We start from the raw sequence: 17,559 nt of genomic DNA on the forward strand, positions 1-17,559 counted from the left end.
TGGGTGAAGCGTCTGATGCCGGGTGCAGGAAGTTCTCCTGTGTGGAGTCTGGATGGGCAGTAGTCTCTTCGGGCAGGAGAACTGGTGCACTACCCACGCACATTACCCGTTGGGGCTTCTCCGGGATACAGGGAGATGAAGCTTCAGTAGGGACTTCAAGGTTGGGGTCAGGAGGTCTCAGGGAGAACAGACCCTGGCGTGACGGCTTGCCTCTACGTCTAGCACGTCTGGACTGCCTCTTGAGGTTGGGAGAAGTATTCCGGAGAGCGTAGTCACCCTGTGAGGATTCTGGGTGGGCAGTAGTCTCATTGGGCTGGAGGACTATTGCGCTACCCACACACATTACCCATCGGGGCTGCTCCGGGATATTGGGAAGTGAAGCTTCAGCAGGAGCCTCCGGGTTAGGATCATCGAAGACCATTAGAAAGGCCACCAGGAAGGACATTATGTCCAGTACGATAGGATCCTGTGTTTCCCATAGGGGGTTGATCCATTCCAAGGCATCACCCGCTAGGTTAGACATAATGAATGCCACCTTAACCCGATCGGTGGGAAAACATAGAGGGTAGAACTTGAAGTGTAGCATGCATTGCTCCACAAATGCACGACTTTGTCTTATATCCCCATAGTAATGTGGCGGATCCGCAGGAACGAGAGCAGATAGATCCATCTGGACGGGTGCGTAATTAGCCAGGAACTCAGCTAGAGAAAAAAAAAATTGTATTTATTTATTTTTAATGCATGTATTCGCTGGAAAACGTCTCAGAGAGCGAAGGCCGTGGGGCTCAACGGGAACCATGGCCTGAGCATGCTGTAATGCACATGCCCGGGCTGAGCGGCGTGTGCGTGTGATTCCACTGGACCGTACCGGAGAGTGAATGCCTGGAGGGGCGTAACTAGGTATTCACCCGATCCGACCAGGGTCACACGACGGCATACTACGCCAGTGCACCAAGGAGGAACCGAGCAGAGGGACCAGGTGCTACTCCAGGACAGACCCCGGACACGGCTGTTGACCCACACAGGGGAATACAGGAACAGACTGGTTAGGCTGGCACACAGACTGGTGGGAATAGGCAGGCACGACTGGTATGCAGGCAGGTGGGTATGCAGGCAGGGGGGTACAGGCAAGCACGGCTAGAGTGCAGACAGGAAGGCACTAGCAGGTAGGAACACAGGCGGGATAGGACCCAGTACACACTGGGACTCAGGAACAGAACCACAGATGTGGCGGACAAACACAGCAGAGTGAGGCCGCCCAGAGAGGTGAGCGAGAGCAGGGCAGAGTGAGGCCGCCCAGAGAGGTGAGCGATAGCAGGGCAGGACGAGACCGCCCGGAGCGGTGAGAAAGGGCAGAGCAGGACGAGACCGCCTGGAGCGGTGAGCAAGAGCAGAGCAGGACGAGACCGCCCGGAGCGGTGAGCAAGAGCAGAGCAGGACGAGACCGCCTGGAGCGGTGAGCATGAGCAGAGCAGGACGAGACCGCCTGGAGCGGTGAGCAAGAGCAGAGCAGGACGAGACAGGGCTCTGTTCACACGGAACAGACAGGAAGGGAAAGGCAGAGCCAGATACCCACAGGGTACTTGCAGTGAAGTAGCGAGTGGACCACAAACTCACAAACGGGAGTACAGAGACAACAAGCAGGAGTTAGGTACGTGTTCAGACTCTGCAGAAAAAGGAAAGGAACGGACATGGAGGCAAAACAGGTAAAGGATAGGAGAGAGTTCAGACTGGAACTGAGCGTACGGAAGAGACCGACACTGCAGCGGGATACAGGAGCGGGTCTGGGAATACGGCCCCCAGAGAGGCGGGACGAACAGGCAAGGAGTGTGTTCAGACAGGACAGACAAGATACAGGAGCGGGTCTATGTAATCGGTCCCTAGAAGGCGGGAGGAGCAGGCTAGGAGCGTGTTCAGACAGGACAGACAAGATACAGGAGCGGGTCTAGGTAATCGGCCCCTAGAAGGCGGGAGGAACAGGCTAGGAGCGTGTTCAGACAGGACAGACGAGATACAGGAGAGGGTCTAGGTAATCGGCCCCTAGAAGGCGGGAGGAACAGGCTAGGAGCGTGTTCAGACAGGACAGACAAGATACAGGAGCGGGTCTAGGTAATCGGCCCCTAGAAGGCGGGAGGAACAGGCTAGGAGCGTGTTCAGACAGGCCTGGAAATACAGCCTCCAGGATAGGTGTAATGCACACGCCCGGGCTGAGCGGCGTGTGCGTGTGATTGTAGTGATTCCACTGGACCGTGCCGGAGAGTGAATGCCTGGAGGGGCTTAACTAGGTATTCACCCGATCCGACCAGGGTCGCACGACGGCATACGACGCCAGTGCACCAAGGAGGAACCGAGCAGAGGGACCAGGTGCTACTCCAGGACAGACCCCGGACACGGCTGTTGACCCACACAGGGGAATACAGGAACAGACTGGTAGGCTGGCACACAGACTGGTGGGTATAGGCAGGCACGACTGGTATGCAGGCAGGCGGGTATGCAGGCAGGGGGGTACAGGCAAGCACAGCTAGAGTGCAGACAGGGAGGCACTAGCAGGTAGGAACACAGGCGGGATAGGACCCAGTACACACTGGGACTCAGGAACAATACAGGCAGAGAGGGACAGGCAAGCACAGCTAGAGTGCAGACAGGGAGGCACTAGCAGGTAGGGACACTGGCGGGATAGGACCCAGTACACACTGGGACTCAGGAACAGAACCACAGATGTGGCGGACAAACACAGCAGAGTGAGGCCGCCCAGAGAGGTGAGCGAGAACAGGGCAGGACAAGGACGCCTGGAGCGGTGAGCAAGAGCAGAGCAGGACGAGACCGCCCGGAGCGGTGAGCAAGAGCAGAGCAGGACGAGACCGCCCGGAGCGGTGAGCAAGAGCAGAGCAGGACGAGACCGCCCGGAGCAGTGAGCAAGAGCAGAGCAGGACGAGACCGCCTGGAGCGGTGAGCAAGAGCAGAGCAGGACGAGACCGCCTGGAGCGGTGAGCAAGAGCAGAGCAGGACGAGACCGCCTGGAGCGGTGAGCAAGAGCAGAGCAGGACGAGACCACCTGGAGCGGTGAGCAAGAGCAGAGCAGGACGAGACCGCCTGGAGCGGTGAGCAAGAGCAGAGCAGGACGAGACAGGGCTCTGTTCACACGGAACAGACAGGAAGGGAAAGGCAGAGCCAGATACCCACAGGGTACTTGCAGTGAAGTAGCGAGTGGACCACAAACTCACAAACGGGAGTACAGAGACAACAAGCAGGAGTTAGGTACGAGTTCAGACTCTGCAGAAAAAGGAAAGGAACGGACATAGAGGCAAAACAGGTAAAGGATAGGAGAGAGTTCAGACTGGAACTGAGCGTACGGAAGAGACCGACACTGCAGCGGGATACAGGAGCGGGTCTGGGAATACGGCCCCCAGAGAGGCGGGACGTACAGGCAAGGAGCGTGTTCAGACAGGACAGACAAGATACAGGAGCGGGTCTAGGTAATCGGCCCCTAGAAGGCGGGAGGAGCAGGCTAGGAGCGTGTTCAGACAGGGCAGACAAGATACAGGAGCGGGTCTAGGTAATCGGCCCCTAGAAGGCGGGAGGAACAGGCTAGGAGCGTGTTCAGACAGGACAGACGAGATACAGGAGAGGGTCTAGGTAATCGGCCCCTAGAAGGCGGGAGGAACAGGCTAGGAGCGTGTTCAGACAGGACAGACAAGATACAGGAGCGGGTCTAGGTAATCGGCCCCTAGAAGGCGGGAGGAACAGGCTAGGAGCGTGTTCAGACAGGCCTGGAAATACAGCCTCCAGGATAGGTGTAATGCACACGCCCGGGCTGAGCGGCGTGTGCGTGTGATTGTAGTGATTCCACTGGACCGTGCCGGAGAGTGAATGCCTGGAGGGGCTTAACTAGGTATTCACCCGATCCGACCAGGGTCGCACGACGGCATACAACGCCAGTGCACCAAGGAGGAACCGAGCAGAGGGACCAGGTGCTACTCCAGGACAGACCCCGGACACGGCTGTTGACCCACACAGGGGAATACAGGAACAGACTGGTAGGCTGGCACACAGACTGGTGGGTATAGGCAGGCACGACTGGTATGCAGGCAGGCGGGTATGCAGGCAGGGGGGTACAGGCAAGCACAGCTAGAGTGCAGACAGGGAGGCACTAGCAGGTAGGAACACAGGCGGGATAGGACCCAGTACACACTGGGACTCAGGAACAATACAGGCAGAGGGGGACAGGCAAGCACAGCTAGAGTGCAGACAGGGAGGCACTAGCAGGTAGGGACACTGGCGGGATAGGACCCAGTACACACTGGGACTCAGGAACAGAACCACAGATGTGGCGGACAAACACAGCAGAGTGAGGCCGTCAGAGAGGTGAGCGAGAACAGGGCAGGACAAGGCCGCCTGGAGCGGTGAGCAAGAGTAGAGCAGGACAAGGCCGCCAGGAGCGGTGAACAAAGGGTCAGAGCTGAGCGAGACTGCCGGAGCAGTGAGCAAGAGTAAAGCAGGACGAGGCCGCCTGGAGCGGTGAGCAAGAGTGGAGCGAGACTGCCGGAGCAGCGAGCAAAAGGGTCAGAGCGGAGCAAGGCTGCCGGAGCAGCGAGCAAAGGAGTCAGAGCAGGCTAGAACCGCCGGAGCGGTAAGCAAAGGAGTCAGAGCAGACTAGAACCGCCGGAGCGGTAAGCAAAGGAGTCAGAGCAGACTAGAACCGCCGGAGCGGTAAGCAAAGGAGTCAGAGCAGGCTAGAACCGCCGGAGCGGTGAGCAAAGGAGTCAGAGCAGGCAAGGCTGAGTAGGGGGGACAGGGCTCTGTTCACACGGAACAGACAGGAAGGGAAAGGCAGAGCCAGATACCCACAGGGTACTTGCAGTGAAGTAGCGAGTGGACCACAAACTCACAAACGGGAGTACAGAGACAACAAGCAGGAGTTAGGTACGAGTTCAGACTCTGCAGAAAAAGGAAGGGAACGGACATAGAGGCAAAACAGGTAAAGGATAGGAGAGAGTACAGACTGGAACTGAGTGTACGGACGAGACCTACACTGCAGCGGGACACAGGAGCGGGTCTGGGAATACGGCCCCCAGAGAGGCGGGACGAACAGGCAAGAGCGTGTTCAGACAGGACAGACAAGATACAGGAGCAGGTCTGGGTAATCGGCCCCCAGAGAGGCGGGACGAACAGGCAAGGAGCGTGTACAGACAGGACAGACAAGATACAGGAACGGATCTAGGTAATCGGCCCCTAGAAGGCGGGAGGAACAGGCTAGGAGCGTGTTCAGACAGGCCTGGAAATACAGCCTCCAGGAAAGGCAGCAGGCAAGAGTACACAGACAGGACTCAGTTCAGACACAGGAACTGATACCGCAAGGCAGGAGACAAAGACAGGACTCAGCTCAGACACGGGAACTGATACCGCAAGGCAGGAGACATAGACAGGACTCAGTTCAGACACGGGAACTGATACCGCAAGGCAGGAGACATAGACAGGACTCAGTTCAGACACGGGAACTGATACCGCTAGGCAGGAGACATAGATAGGACTCAGTTCAGACACGGGAACTGATACCGCAAGACAGGAGACAAAGAACGGGACCTGGCACCTTCAGAGTGAAAGCACACACTGAATGAAACACTATGCTCAGGCAGGGATAGATGGGAGCAGCTGAGCTATATACCAGGTGACAGACAGCAATAGGCTGAGGACGCACAAGGGGTGTGACCCACAGCAGGTACAAAAAGCAGGAAGTGATCGGGCGCCGCCCTTAAGCAGCAGAAACAGACACAAACAGACAGCATGGAGGGAAGCCAGAGAGACATTCTGGATTGGAGATCAAGTGCGCGCTCTTGCACAGTGGGAGATGGACCACCATGCAAGGACGCCGCCAGGTATGTTACAGTACCCCCCCCCCTTACGCCCCCTCTTCTTCAGGCCTGCCAGAATCTTCCGCAGGGAATTCGAGGACCAGTCGTTCACTTCAAGGAGATCACTTCCACTGTCCATAGAAAAAATTGATCCCATCTGGTTAGCTAGGATGCTACCTCGAATCCTGCCATCCTTAGCAACAGACGAAACTGTTAGAACCTTGCTGTTAGGTTTTTTTTCCTTTGCTGGTCACATGACCTTGTTGGCCTATTTAATCCTGCTCCGCCCTTCTGGCTTTGCTGGACTTCATTGTATATCTACTTTCTAGCTAGCCTGTGCTCTGTATCTAGCTCTGTTAGTTTGCTTGGTCTACGGACCTCTATGTTCTATCTATTTTGTTTGTTCGTCTGTCTGCTACTATTTCTGTTAGGAGGTGTCCCATATTCCTCCCAGTCCTTAGTACTTGTAGGGATTCCCTCCCCACATCTATAGGTCTCCGTACAGACTAGATTAGGACTTTAGCAGGTCTGATCGCAGGATCAGGTTCCCTGTTACATCGTAGGGATTCAGCTGAGCCCTATAGTAGGGACAGATCTCCTCTCTTTCCTTAGCTTTGGTAGCAGAACATAACAGTAAGTCCAGCCTGCAAATTCTCTAAGGAAAGATTTTTTTCATTTAAAAATGCTTGCTTATTGTATTTTCGTTTGAGACCCAAGTCCTCTGGGGATGAATCCCAGCGCGTAGGGTTCATAATGTCACTTTTGCGCAAAGAGCCTCAGGAGTGGGCCTTTTCTTTGCAACCTAGTGATACATGCTTCAGATCAGTGGATAGTTTTTTTTCTGCTTTAGGATTATTATATGATGATCCTGACCGTGTGGCATCAGCTGAGACTGAGTTGAGACGTTTAAAACAAGGATCAGGTAATGTGGAAAAATATTGTACTCATTTTCGTCATTGGTCCACTCAAACAAGGTGGAACGATTCTGCTCTGAAAAGTCTATTTCTTGCTGGGCTCAGTGAAAGGGTTAAAGACCTGCTAATTGCTTATCCTACACCTGAGGATTTGCAACAGGCTATGCAATTAGCTATACGGGTGGATAGAAGACTGCGTGCTAGGGTTAATGAGAGCAAATCCTCTGCTATGTCAGTTTCTGGTTATGATAATGTGTGTACTAACAGTGGTGAACCGATGGAGATTGGATCGGTGGCACCTCGCTCTCAAGAAAAAGACCGTCGTTTTTCGGAAGGCTTGTGTTTCTATTGCGGAAAATCTGGTCATTTGATTAAAGGCTGTGAGCTTCGTATGAAGAAAGAAAAAAAAATGGTCAGTCACGCCCGTATTGCCTGTTTAAATTCCAAGGGTATATTTTTAGCTGCTTCCACGATTGCTCAGGAAAAATTAATGGAATTTCGGGTGTTTGTTGATTGCGGGTCTACACTGAATGTAATTGATGGGGGATTCGTGGAAAAACTCAATTTAAAACCTGAACCTTTATCATCCCCCATTGCTGTGGTTTCTGTGGATGGCTCCCCTTTGAAGAATATTACTCTCAAGGTCAGAAGTGAATTTCCTCTCACTATTAATGGTGTTCACCATGAGAAATTGGATTTGGTAGTGTTGAATAACTTGCCTTCTCCAGTAATATTGGGTTTGCCCTGGTTAAAATTTCACAATCCTGTACTGGATTGGTCTACCAGTGAAATTAAATCCTGGAGCCATAAATGTTATGACAAGTGTTGTAACGGGCGTATTGCAGCTTTGGATAGGGGAGAATTGCCTGTTCCTATTCAGGATTTTTGGAGAGTTTTTTCTGAGAAAGAATCGCAGGTTTTGCCTCCCCATAGAGACTATGATTGTTCTATTGAATTTGTCCCTGGAGCGATTCTTCCTAAAAGTCGTTTATTTAACCTTACTATTCCTGAGAGGAAGGCTTTGGAGGAATACATACAGACAAGTTTGGCCGCCGGTCACATTAGGCCCTCTAAGTCTCCTGTGGCGGTTGGATTTTTTTTTGTAAAAAAAAAGGACGGCGGTTTACGTCCTTGTCTGGATTTTCGTGAGATTAACAAAATTACGGTACGCAATCCTTACCCACTGCCATTGATTCCTGATCTGTTTAACCAGTTATTGGGGGCCAAGTGGTTCTCTAAAATTGACCTTAAGGGGGCATACAATCTGTTGCGCATGAAGGAGGGTGATGAATGGAAGACTGCTTTTAACACTCCTGTGGGTTATTTTGAGAATCTGGTTATGCCTTTTGGTCTTACTAATGCTCCTGCATTTTTTCAGAATCTGATTAATGACATCCTTAGACCTTTGATCGGTAAAAATGTGGTTGTGTATTTGGATGACATTTTGATTTATTCGCCAGATCTGGAGTCTCATTGGCGGAGCGTGCGTGAGGTATTACAGTTATTAATGGACAATTCGCTTTTTGCTAAGCTGGAGAAATGTGAGTTCGCTGTACAGAGAATTAGTTTTTTGGGCTACATTATCTCCAGCAAAGGTTTTGAGATGGATCCGGTTAAGGTTCAGGCTGTGCAGGAATGGCCTAGGCCTATTGGTTTGAAATCGATACAGAGGTTTTTGGGTTTCGCCAATTACTATAGAAAATTCATAAAATTTTTTTCTAGTATTGTCAAACCTCTGACTGATCTCACCAGGAAAGGTGCTGATGCGGTTCAGTGGTCTTCTGAGGCCATTGAAGCTTTTGTGTATCTCAAGGAGAGGTTCACCTCTGCTCCCATCCTTATGCAGCCTGATGTTACTAGGCCGTTTTTGGTTGAGGTTGATGCTTCCTCTGTGGGGGTTGGCGCAGTATTGTCTCAGGATAACGGGGATGGATTACATCCCTGTGCCTTTTTTTCAAAAAAATTTTCGGAGACTGAATTGAATTACGATATTGGTAATCGGGAATTATTGGCTATTAAACTCGCATTTGAACACTGGCGCCACTTCTTGGAAGGTGCGGAATTTCCCGTTCAGGTTCTTACGGATCATAAAAATCTGATATATCTTGATGCTGCCAAGCGCCTGAATGCCCGTCAGGCTAGGTGGGCACTGTTTTTCTCGCGGTTTAATTTCTCCGTTACTTACATCCCTGGTACTAAGAATGTTAAGGCGGATGCCTTGTCTCGCAGTTTTTCTCCCATAGTCGGTGCTGAGAAAGAGGAAAACATTTTACAAGAAGGTGTTGTGATAGCTGCTTTAGACTCCGTTTTGGAAGATGAGATTCTTAAAGCTCAGGAGAATGCCCCATCTAACACTCCTCATGGGAGGTTGTTTGTGCCTGGGACCTTTAGGAGAGATTTGTTTGTTGAGTGTCACGAATCTCGGTTGGCAGGTCATCCCGGAATCTCTGAGACCAAGAGACTGGTGGGTCGCAGTTTTTGGTGGCCTGGATGGCAGAAGGAAGTCATTAAGTGGGTGCGCCAATGTACTATATGTGCTAGATCTAAGTCCTCACATACTCCTGCTGCGGGGTTACTTTGTCCTTTGGAGGTCCCCAGTGCTCCTTGGACACATTTGGCTATGGACTTTATAACTGACCTTCCCCCCTCTGAGGGTTTTACTGTCATCTGGGTGGTCGTGGACCGTTTTAGCAAGATGTGTCACTTGGTTCCCTTCGTCAAACTGCCCTGCGCTAAAACTCTCGCTAAGGCCTTTGTCAAGGAAATTGTCAGACTTCATGGCGTTCCTACTGACATTGTTTCTGATAGGGGTCCTCAGTTCGTGGCTCGTTTTTGGCGTGCCTTTTGTGACAGGTTGGGAATTCATTTGTCGTTTTCGTCCGGATATCATCCTGAATCTAATGGCCAGACAGAAAGGAAAAACCAGGATGTTGAGCAGTTCTTGCGTTGTTTTGTGGCAGACAATCAAGAGGGGTGGTCTGAGTTTCTGCCACTTGCCGAATTTGCTCTGAACAATCATACATCTTCTTCTGCTGGTTGTTCGCCTTTTTTTTGTTGTTCTGGGAGACATCCGTCGTTTGGGTCGTTCTCCAAGTTGGGATCTGCCGTGCCTGAGGAGGAGAATTTTTCCGGTGATTTGGAAAGAGTTTGGACGGATGTGCGTGGTAATCTTCAGGAGGCCAACAGAAAATCTAAAGACTACTTTGATAGGAAACGACAGGAGGTTTTGTTCGCTGTTGGTGACATGGTTTGGTTGTCCTCTAGGAATCTGCGGTTGAGGATTCCTTCTAAGAAATTGGGTCCCAAGTTTGTAGGGCCCTTTAAGGTGCTTCAGGTTGTCAACCAATCTGCTGTTAGGTTGGAGGTTCCTACCTCCTGGAGAATTAATCCGGTCTTTCATGTCTCTCTGTTAAAAAAAGCTGTTGTGTTGGATGGTGACGCCTCTGCCTCTGTTCCTCCGGTGGTGGAGGACGGGGAATATGAAATTTCTCGCATCCTTGACTCTAGACGGTATAGAGGTAGTTTGCAGTATCTTGTGGCCTGGAAAGGTTTCGGACCCGAGGATAACTCTTGGGTGAGGTCAGATGATGTTTCCGCGTCCAGACTTATCAGAGCGTTTCACAGGAGATTTCCTGATAAGCCTGGTCCTAGGGGATCCGGAGGATCCTCTTAGAAGTGGGGGTACTGTTAGAACCTTGCTGTTAGGTTTTTTTTTCCTTTGCTGGTCACATGACCTTGTTGGCCTATTTAATCCTGCTCCGCCCTTCTGGCTTTGCTGGACTTCATTGTATATCTACTTTCTAGCTAGCCTGTGCTCTGTATCTAGCTCTGTTAGTTTGCTTGGTCTACGGACCTCTATGTTCTATCTATTTTGTTTGTTCGTCTGTCTGCTACTATTTCTGTTAGGAGGTGTCCCATATTCCTCCCAGTCCTTAGTACTTGTAGGGATTCCCTCCCCACATCTATAGGTCTCCGTACAGACTAGATTAGGACTTTAGCAGGTCTGATCGCAGGATCAGGTTCCCTGTTACATCGTAGGGATTCAGCTGAGTCCTATAGTAGGGACATTTCTCCTCTCTTTCCTTAGCTTTGGTAGCAGAACATAACAGAAACGGGTGGAGTACCAGGAACAGCACACAAGGAAGTCTCTCTCCACATATTTTCAGGTGGCACCCCAGAGGGTACAGGAGACAACTGGAAGTCCTTCACCGGGTTGGAGGGGGACAGAGACTTGGGGGTAATCTCTGCTTCGAGGTACATCTTGTCAAGCTCACAGGAAGAAATAGACGGGTTATCAGGTACATAATGAGGAAAAGTCACTGTCTCTTTGTTATCTGGTGGTACCCCGAAGAATTCAGGAAACAACTGGAGGTCCTCCGCCGGGTCAGAAGAGTGCAGAGGCTCAGAGAAAACATCTGCTTCAGAGTACACAAGGTCGGACTCACTGGAGGAAGCAGGCGAGGTATCGGGTACCGAGTATAGGAAAGTCTCTGTCCATTCACCACCAGGTGGCACCCCAAAGGGTTCTGGAGACAACTGGAGGTCCTCCGCCTGGTCAGAAGAGTGTAGAGACTCATGGGTAACCTCTGCTTCAGAGTACCCTAGGTTGGACTCACTGGACGAAGCGAGCGAGGTATCAGGTACAGAGTATAGGAGAGTCTCTGTCCTTTCGCTACCAAGTAGCACCCCGAAGGGTTCTGGAGACAACTGGAGGTCCTCCGCCTGGTCGGAGGGGTGTAGAGACTCGGGGGTAACTACCACTTTGGGGTACCCATTGTCAGGCTCACAGGACGAAGCAGACAAAGTATCGAGTACCGAGTGTAGAGAAGTCTCACTCCATTTGTCATCGAGTGGTATCCCGGAGGATTCAGGAGGCAACAGGGGGTCCTCCGCCAGGTAGTAGGGGTGCACAGACTCTGAGGTAACCACAGCTTTGGAGCATCCTTGGACATGCAGACCGGTTAAAGTGGGTGAAGCATCTGATGCCGGGTGCAGGAAGTTCTCCTGTGTGGAGTCTGGATGGGCAGAAGTCCCTTCGGGCAGGAGAACCGGTGCACTACCCACGTACATTACCCGTTGGGGCTTCTCCGGGATACAGGGAGCTGAAGCTTCAGTAGGGACTTCAAGGTTGGGGTCAGGAGGTCTCAGGGAGGACAGACCCTGGCGTGACGGCTTGCCTCTACGTCTAGCACGTCTGGACTGCCTCTTGAGGTTGGGAGAAGTATTCCGGAAAGCGTAGTCACCCTGTGAGGATTCTGGGTGGGCAGTAGTCTCATTGGGCTGGAGGACTATTGCGCTACCCACACACATTACCCATCGGGGCTGCTCCGGGATATTGGGATGTGAAGCTTCAGCAGGAGCCTCCGGGTTAGGATCATCGAAGACCATACGAAAGGCCACCAGGAAGGCCTGCAGGTCAAGGACGACAGGATCCCATGCTTCCCATAGGGGGGTGACCCATTTCAAGGCATCACCCGCTAGGTAGTCAATCATAAAGGCCACTTTAGCCCAATCGGAAGGAAAATAGAGAGGGTAGGCCTTGAAGTGTAGCATGCATTGCTCCACAAATGCACGACTTTGTTTTGGATCCCCAAAGTACCGTGGCGGATCCGCAGGAACGAGTGCAGAAAGATCCATCTGGACGGGTGCTTACTTCGCCTGGAACTAGCTAAGGAAAAAAAAAATTATTTATTTATTTTTAATGCACGAATTCGCTGGAAAACATCTCAGAGAGCGAAGGCCGTGGGGCTCAACGGGAACCATGGCCTGAGCATGCTGTAATGCACACGCCCGGGCTGAGCGGCGTGTGCGTGTGATTGTAGTGATTCCACTGGACCGTGCCGGAGAGTGAATGCCTGGAGGGGCTTAACTAGGTATTCACCCGATCCGACCAGGGTCGCACGACGGCATACGACGCCAGTGCACCAAGGAGGAACCGAGCAGAGGGACCAGGTGCTACTCCAGGACAGACCCCGGACACGGCTGTTGACCCACACAGGGGAATACAGGAACAGACTGGTAGGCTGGCACACAGACTGGTGGGTATAGGCAGGCACGACTGGTATGCAGGCAGGCGGGTATGCAGGCAGGGAGGTACAGGCAAGCACAGCTAGAGTGCAGACAGGGAGGCACTAGCAGGTAGGAACACAGGCGGGATAGGACCCAGTACACACTGGGACTCAGGAACAATACAGGCAGAGGGGGACAGGCAAGCACAGCTAGAGTGCAGACAGGGAGGCACTAGCAGGTAGGGACACTGGCGGGATAGGACCCAGTACACACTGGGACTCAGGAACAGAACCACAGATGTGGCGGACAAACACAGCAGAGTGAGGCCGCCCAGAGAGGTGAGCGAGAACAGGGCAGGACAAGGCCGCCTGGAGCGGTGAGCAAGAGTAGAGCAGGACAAGGCCGCCAGGAGCGGTGAACAAAGGGTCAGAGCTGAGCGAGACTGCCGGAGCAGTGAGCAAGAGTAAAGCAGGACGAGGCCGCCTGGAGCGGTGAGCAAGAGTGGAGCGAGACTGCCGGAGCAGCGAGCAAAAGGGTCAGAGCGGAGCAAGGCTGCCGGAGCAGCGAGCAAAGGAGTCAGAGCAGGCTAGAACCGCCGGAGCGGTAAGCAAAGGAGTCAGAGCAGACTAGAACCGCCGGAGCGGTAAGCAAAGGAGTCAGAGCAGACTAGAACCGCCGGAGCGGTAAGCAAAGGAGTCAGAGCAGGCTAGAACCGCCGGAGCGGTGAGCAAAGGAGTCAGAGCAGGCAAGGCTGAGTAGGGGGGACAGGGCTCTGTTCACACGAAACAGACAGGAAGGGAAAGGCAGAGCCAGATACCCACAGGGTACTTGCAGTGAAGTAGCGAGTGGACCACAAACTCACAAACGGGAGTACAGAGACAACAAGCAGGAGTTAGGTACGAGTTCAGACTCTGCAGAAAAAGGAAGGGAACGGACATAGAGGCAAAACAGGTAAAGGATAGGAGAGAGTACAGACTGGAACTGAGTGTACGGACGAGACCTACACTGCAGCGGGACACAGGAGCGGGTCTGGGAATACGGCCCCCAGAGAGGCGGGACGAACAGGCAAGAGCGTGTTCAGACAGGACAGACAAGATACAGGAGCAGGTCTGGGTAATCGGCCCCCAGAGAGGCGGGACGAACAGGCAAGGAGCGTGTACAGACAGGACAGACAAGATACAGGAACGGATCTAGGTAATCGGCCCCTAGAAGGCGGGAGGAACAGGCTAGGAGCGTGTTCAGACAGGCCTGGAAATACAGCCTCCAGGAAAGGCAGCAGGCAAGAGTACACAGACAGGACTCAGTTCAGACACAGGAACTGATACCGCAAGGCAGGAGACAAAGACAGGACTCAGCTCAGACACGGGAACTGATACCGCAAGGCAGGAGACATAGACAGGACTCAGTTCAGACACGGGAACTGATACCGCTAGGCAGGAGACATAGACAGGACTCAGTTCAGACACGGGAACTGATACCGCAAGACAGGAGACAAAGAACGGGACCTGGCACCTTCAGAGTGAAAGCACACACTGAATGAAACACTATGCTCAGGCAGGGATAGATGGGAGCAGCTGAGCTATATACCAGGTGACAGACAGCAATAGGCTGAGGACGCACAAGGGGTGTGACCTACAGCAGGTACAAAAAGCAGGAAGTGATCGGGCGCCGCCCTTAAGCAGCAGAAACAGACACAAACAGACAGCATGGAGGGAAGCCAGAGAGACATTCTGGATTGGAGATCAAGTGCGCGCTCTTGCACAGTGGGAGATGGACCACCATGCAAGGACGCCGCCAGGTATGTTACAATAGGCAGACAAGAGAAACACAGAACGGGACCTGGCACCTTCAGAGTGCAAGCACACACTGAATGAAACACAATGCTCAGGCAGGGATTGATTGGAGCAGCTGGGTTATATACCAGGTGACAGACAGCTATAGGCTGAGGACGCACAAGGAGTGTGACCCACAGCAGGTACAAAAAGCAGGAAGTGATCGGGCGCCGCCCTTAAGCAGCAGAAACAGACACAAACAGACAGCATGGAGGGAAGCCAGAGAGACATTCTGGACTGGAGATCAAGTGCGCGCTCTTGCACAGTGGGAGATGGACCACCATGCAAGGGCGCCGCCAGGTATGTTACAGTGCACATGTGTGGGACATTTTGCGGGCCATGCTGCTGGCAAAAACCTGACATGTCAGCGTCCGTGGAAACACACTGACATGTGCACAGACCCATTCATTTGAATGGGTCTATGTGTGTCAGTGTCTCCAGTATGTGTGAAAACTGTCACCACTCGTACCGGACACACTGACGTGTGAATTTTATCCATCTTCCCTGTCCCTGCTGAAGAAAAGCAGGCCCAAACCATGATGCTGCCACCACCATGTTTGACAGTGGGGATGGTGTTTTGAGAGTGATGAGCTGTGTTGCTTTTACGTCAAACATATCGTTTTGCATTGTGGCCATATGCACATGTCACAATCTGTGATACAGCAGGAACACTTGTGTTAGACAACTTTTGGGACACTAGGAGTAAGAGAACCATTAAACTTGTGATGGATATTTGCGCTGATAGGTGTGTCCTTGTTAGGGTTGGATCAGTGACCACCAGACTCGTTTGCTTATCTTGAGCAAATTAAACAAGAAATGTTATATTGCTTTAGCCTGTCACTGTGATGGCAAATCCAACCATTATGGTCAGTGCAGTGGGAAAAGTCAATAGAGAATTTGTAACTTCTGATTTTATGATTTTTAAATACACTTTTAAAAATCTCTAGACAGGGTGAATTTATAACTTTATAGGTGGTGAGTACTCATGAGACTCCATCATGGGCGTTCTGCAGAATGTAATCAGAGGATATTATGGGGTAGATTTCTTAACATTGGATTCAATGTAGACATTTTGGAAGTAGACTAGACCATATATTGGATAGATTTCTTGGACCAGTTTTTAAGTGGTGCATCAAAGACCACGTTCCCTCTCCACAGTACCACTGTCCAAGTCCCTTGACATCCAAGGTGCAAAAAGTGTCTGTAGAATCGGCATGTGCTGCAAAATACTGATGCACTTGGAATACTTAATCTGCCACAAAGAGAAGATGAGAAATGTCACCAATGAGTTATTTGTTGTGTGTTGTGCCATTTCTATAGATGTCTCTTGCACAGCAGCAGCCTGAGATCTCCATACAAGGGAGCGCAGATGTGGGCCCTGAAACTGAAGAAGTCATGTGCTCAGCTCCAAAATTCATTGTGAAATCCACAAACACTGGAGCTCCGGATGAGAGAAGTTCTGGAGTAATGCAGGAAGGTTCTGCCACACAGGACAGACGTCCAGAAGAAATGTCCCACTCCAAAGGTGCTGAACCTGATGGGAAACGGGACCTGGACTCCATGTTGGTGAAACTTCAGTCTGGTCTACAACAACAAGGAATAGAAACACAACCCAAAGGTCTGTGTGAAAGCTGCCAGCGACCCATAGCAGGACAGGTAAGCCTCGGCAATTGTAGCCTAACCTTAACCCTTAAGCTTTATTTACACTGGCGGATTATCAAGAACGAGTGATCATAAGAACGCTTGTATCCCAATGATTACCTGACCCCCCCCCAAAAAATCTTCATTATTGGCAACCCTTCATCCTGTGTAACCAGAGATATTCTGTGCGTTCAGGTCAATCGTACTAATGAGCGTTCGGTTAGTCTGTCTAAACAGGACATTAAAGCGAATCTACCCTACTAATAGTATCCTGAAATAGGATATGGACGGTAACTTTTATTTTTGTACTTTGCCCCATTGTGTTGCTGTAAGCCCCTGAAAATGTATTGTCGCCCGCCAGCTAGTGAAACGTATGTTAATGTTAAATGAATATCCACCCCTTTCCCGCCCATAATCCCGCCACCCCTTTGCTGGTGTCAGTGATTCAGTCACACTGCCGTATCGCATCGCAGTCCTCGGACTGGCCGTCTGCTTTCCTGACCTGAGCGTGACATCCACATAGAAATGAATGGTCAGGAAAGCAGACGGCCAGTCCGAGGACTGCGATGCGATACGGCAGTGTGACTGAATCACTGACACCAGCAAAGGGGTGGCGGGATTATGGGCGGGAAAGGGGTGGATATTCATTTAACATTAACATACGTTTCACTAGCTGGCGGGCGACAATACATTTTCAGGGGCTTACAGCAACACAATGGGGCAAAGTACAAAAATAAAAGTCCCATATTCTGAAAGGGTTGCCCAAGTCCTACTTTAGGATACTATTAGTAGGTACACAAAAATTAACTGACAGATTTCCTATAAGTGTCAACTGATCAACATGCATGCAACCGATTGGTTGGTTGTAAACAATTGGTCAATATAAATGCAGCCTATGGTCATGTTCAGACTTGCCATGAACGTATGTCAGCAACAATTTACAGAATACACGTGAATTTTAAAACCCATCAACACGTAGCTGAACAAATCCCCGTTCCTGATGTGCTCAGAGTGCGGCTCCGTATCTCATTGTACGGTGCTAACCTTGAGTCCTCATGCTCACAGTACCATGATCTCCATGAAGAATACTCACCTCTACGGCCTCATGACTACAATTCCACGCCAGGCTCATGCTCCCCACTATCCCTGTAGAACACTCACCTCTATGGCCTCATGACTACAATTCCACACCAGCCACGTGCTCCCCACTATCCCCCCACTATCCCTGTAGAACACTCACCTCTATGTCCTCATGACTACAATTCCACACCAGCCTCATGCTCCCCACTATCCCCCCACTATCCCTGTAGA

The 17,559-nt window shown here is 51.4% G+C and overlaps 1 protein-coding gene across 2 annotated transcripts in view; it reads left to right on the forward strand.

The window, feature by feature from the left end:
* The window catches only part of TGFB1I1 (transforming growth factor beta 1 induced transcript 1), a 367,808-nt gene that overhangs the window by 171,232 nt on the left and 179,017 nt on the right, over nt 1-17,559 (forward strand). For both annotated transcript variants that reach the window (XM_073649072.1, XM_073649073.1), the window contains exon 8: nt 15,928-16,263. In XM_073649072.1, coding sequence (XP_073505173.1) covers nt 15,928-16,263 — 336 coding nt within the window. The remainder of the gene's footprint in view (nt 1-15,927; nt 16,264-17,559) is intronic.

Source organism: Phyllobates terribilis, unplaced genomic scaffold (assembly GCF_046119375.1).
Source record: "Phyllobates terribilis strain yellow unplaced genomic scaffold, ASM4611937v1 Scaffold_9__5_contigs__length_417890890, whole genome shotgun sequence".
Classification (NCBI taxonomy): domain Eukaryota; kingdom Metazoa; phylum Chordata; class Amphibia; order Anura; family Dendrobatidae; genus Phyllobates; species Phyllobates terribilis.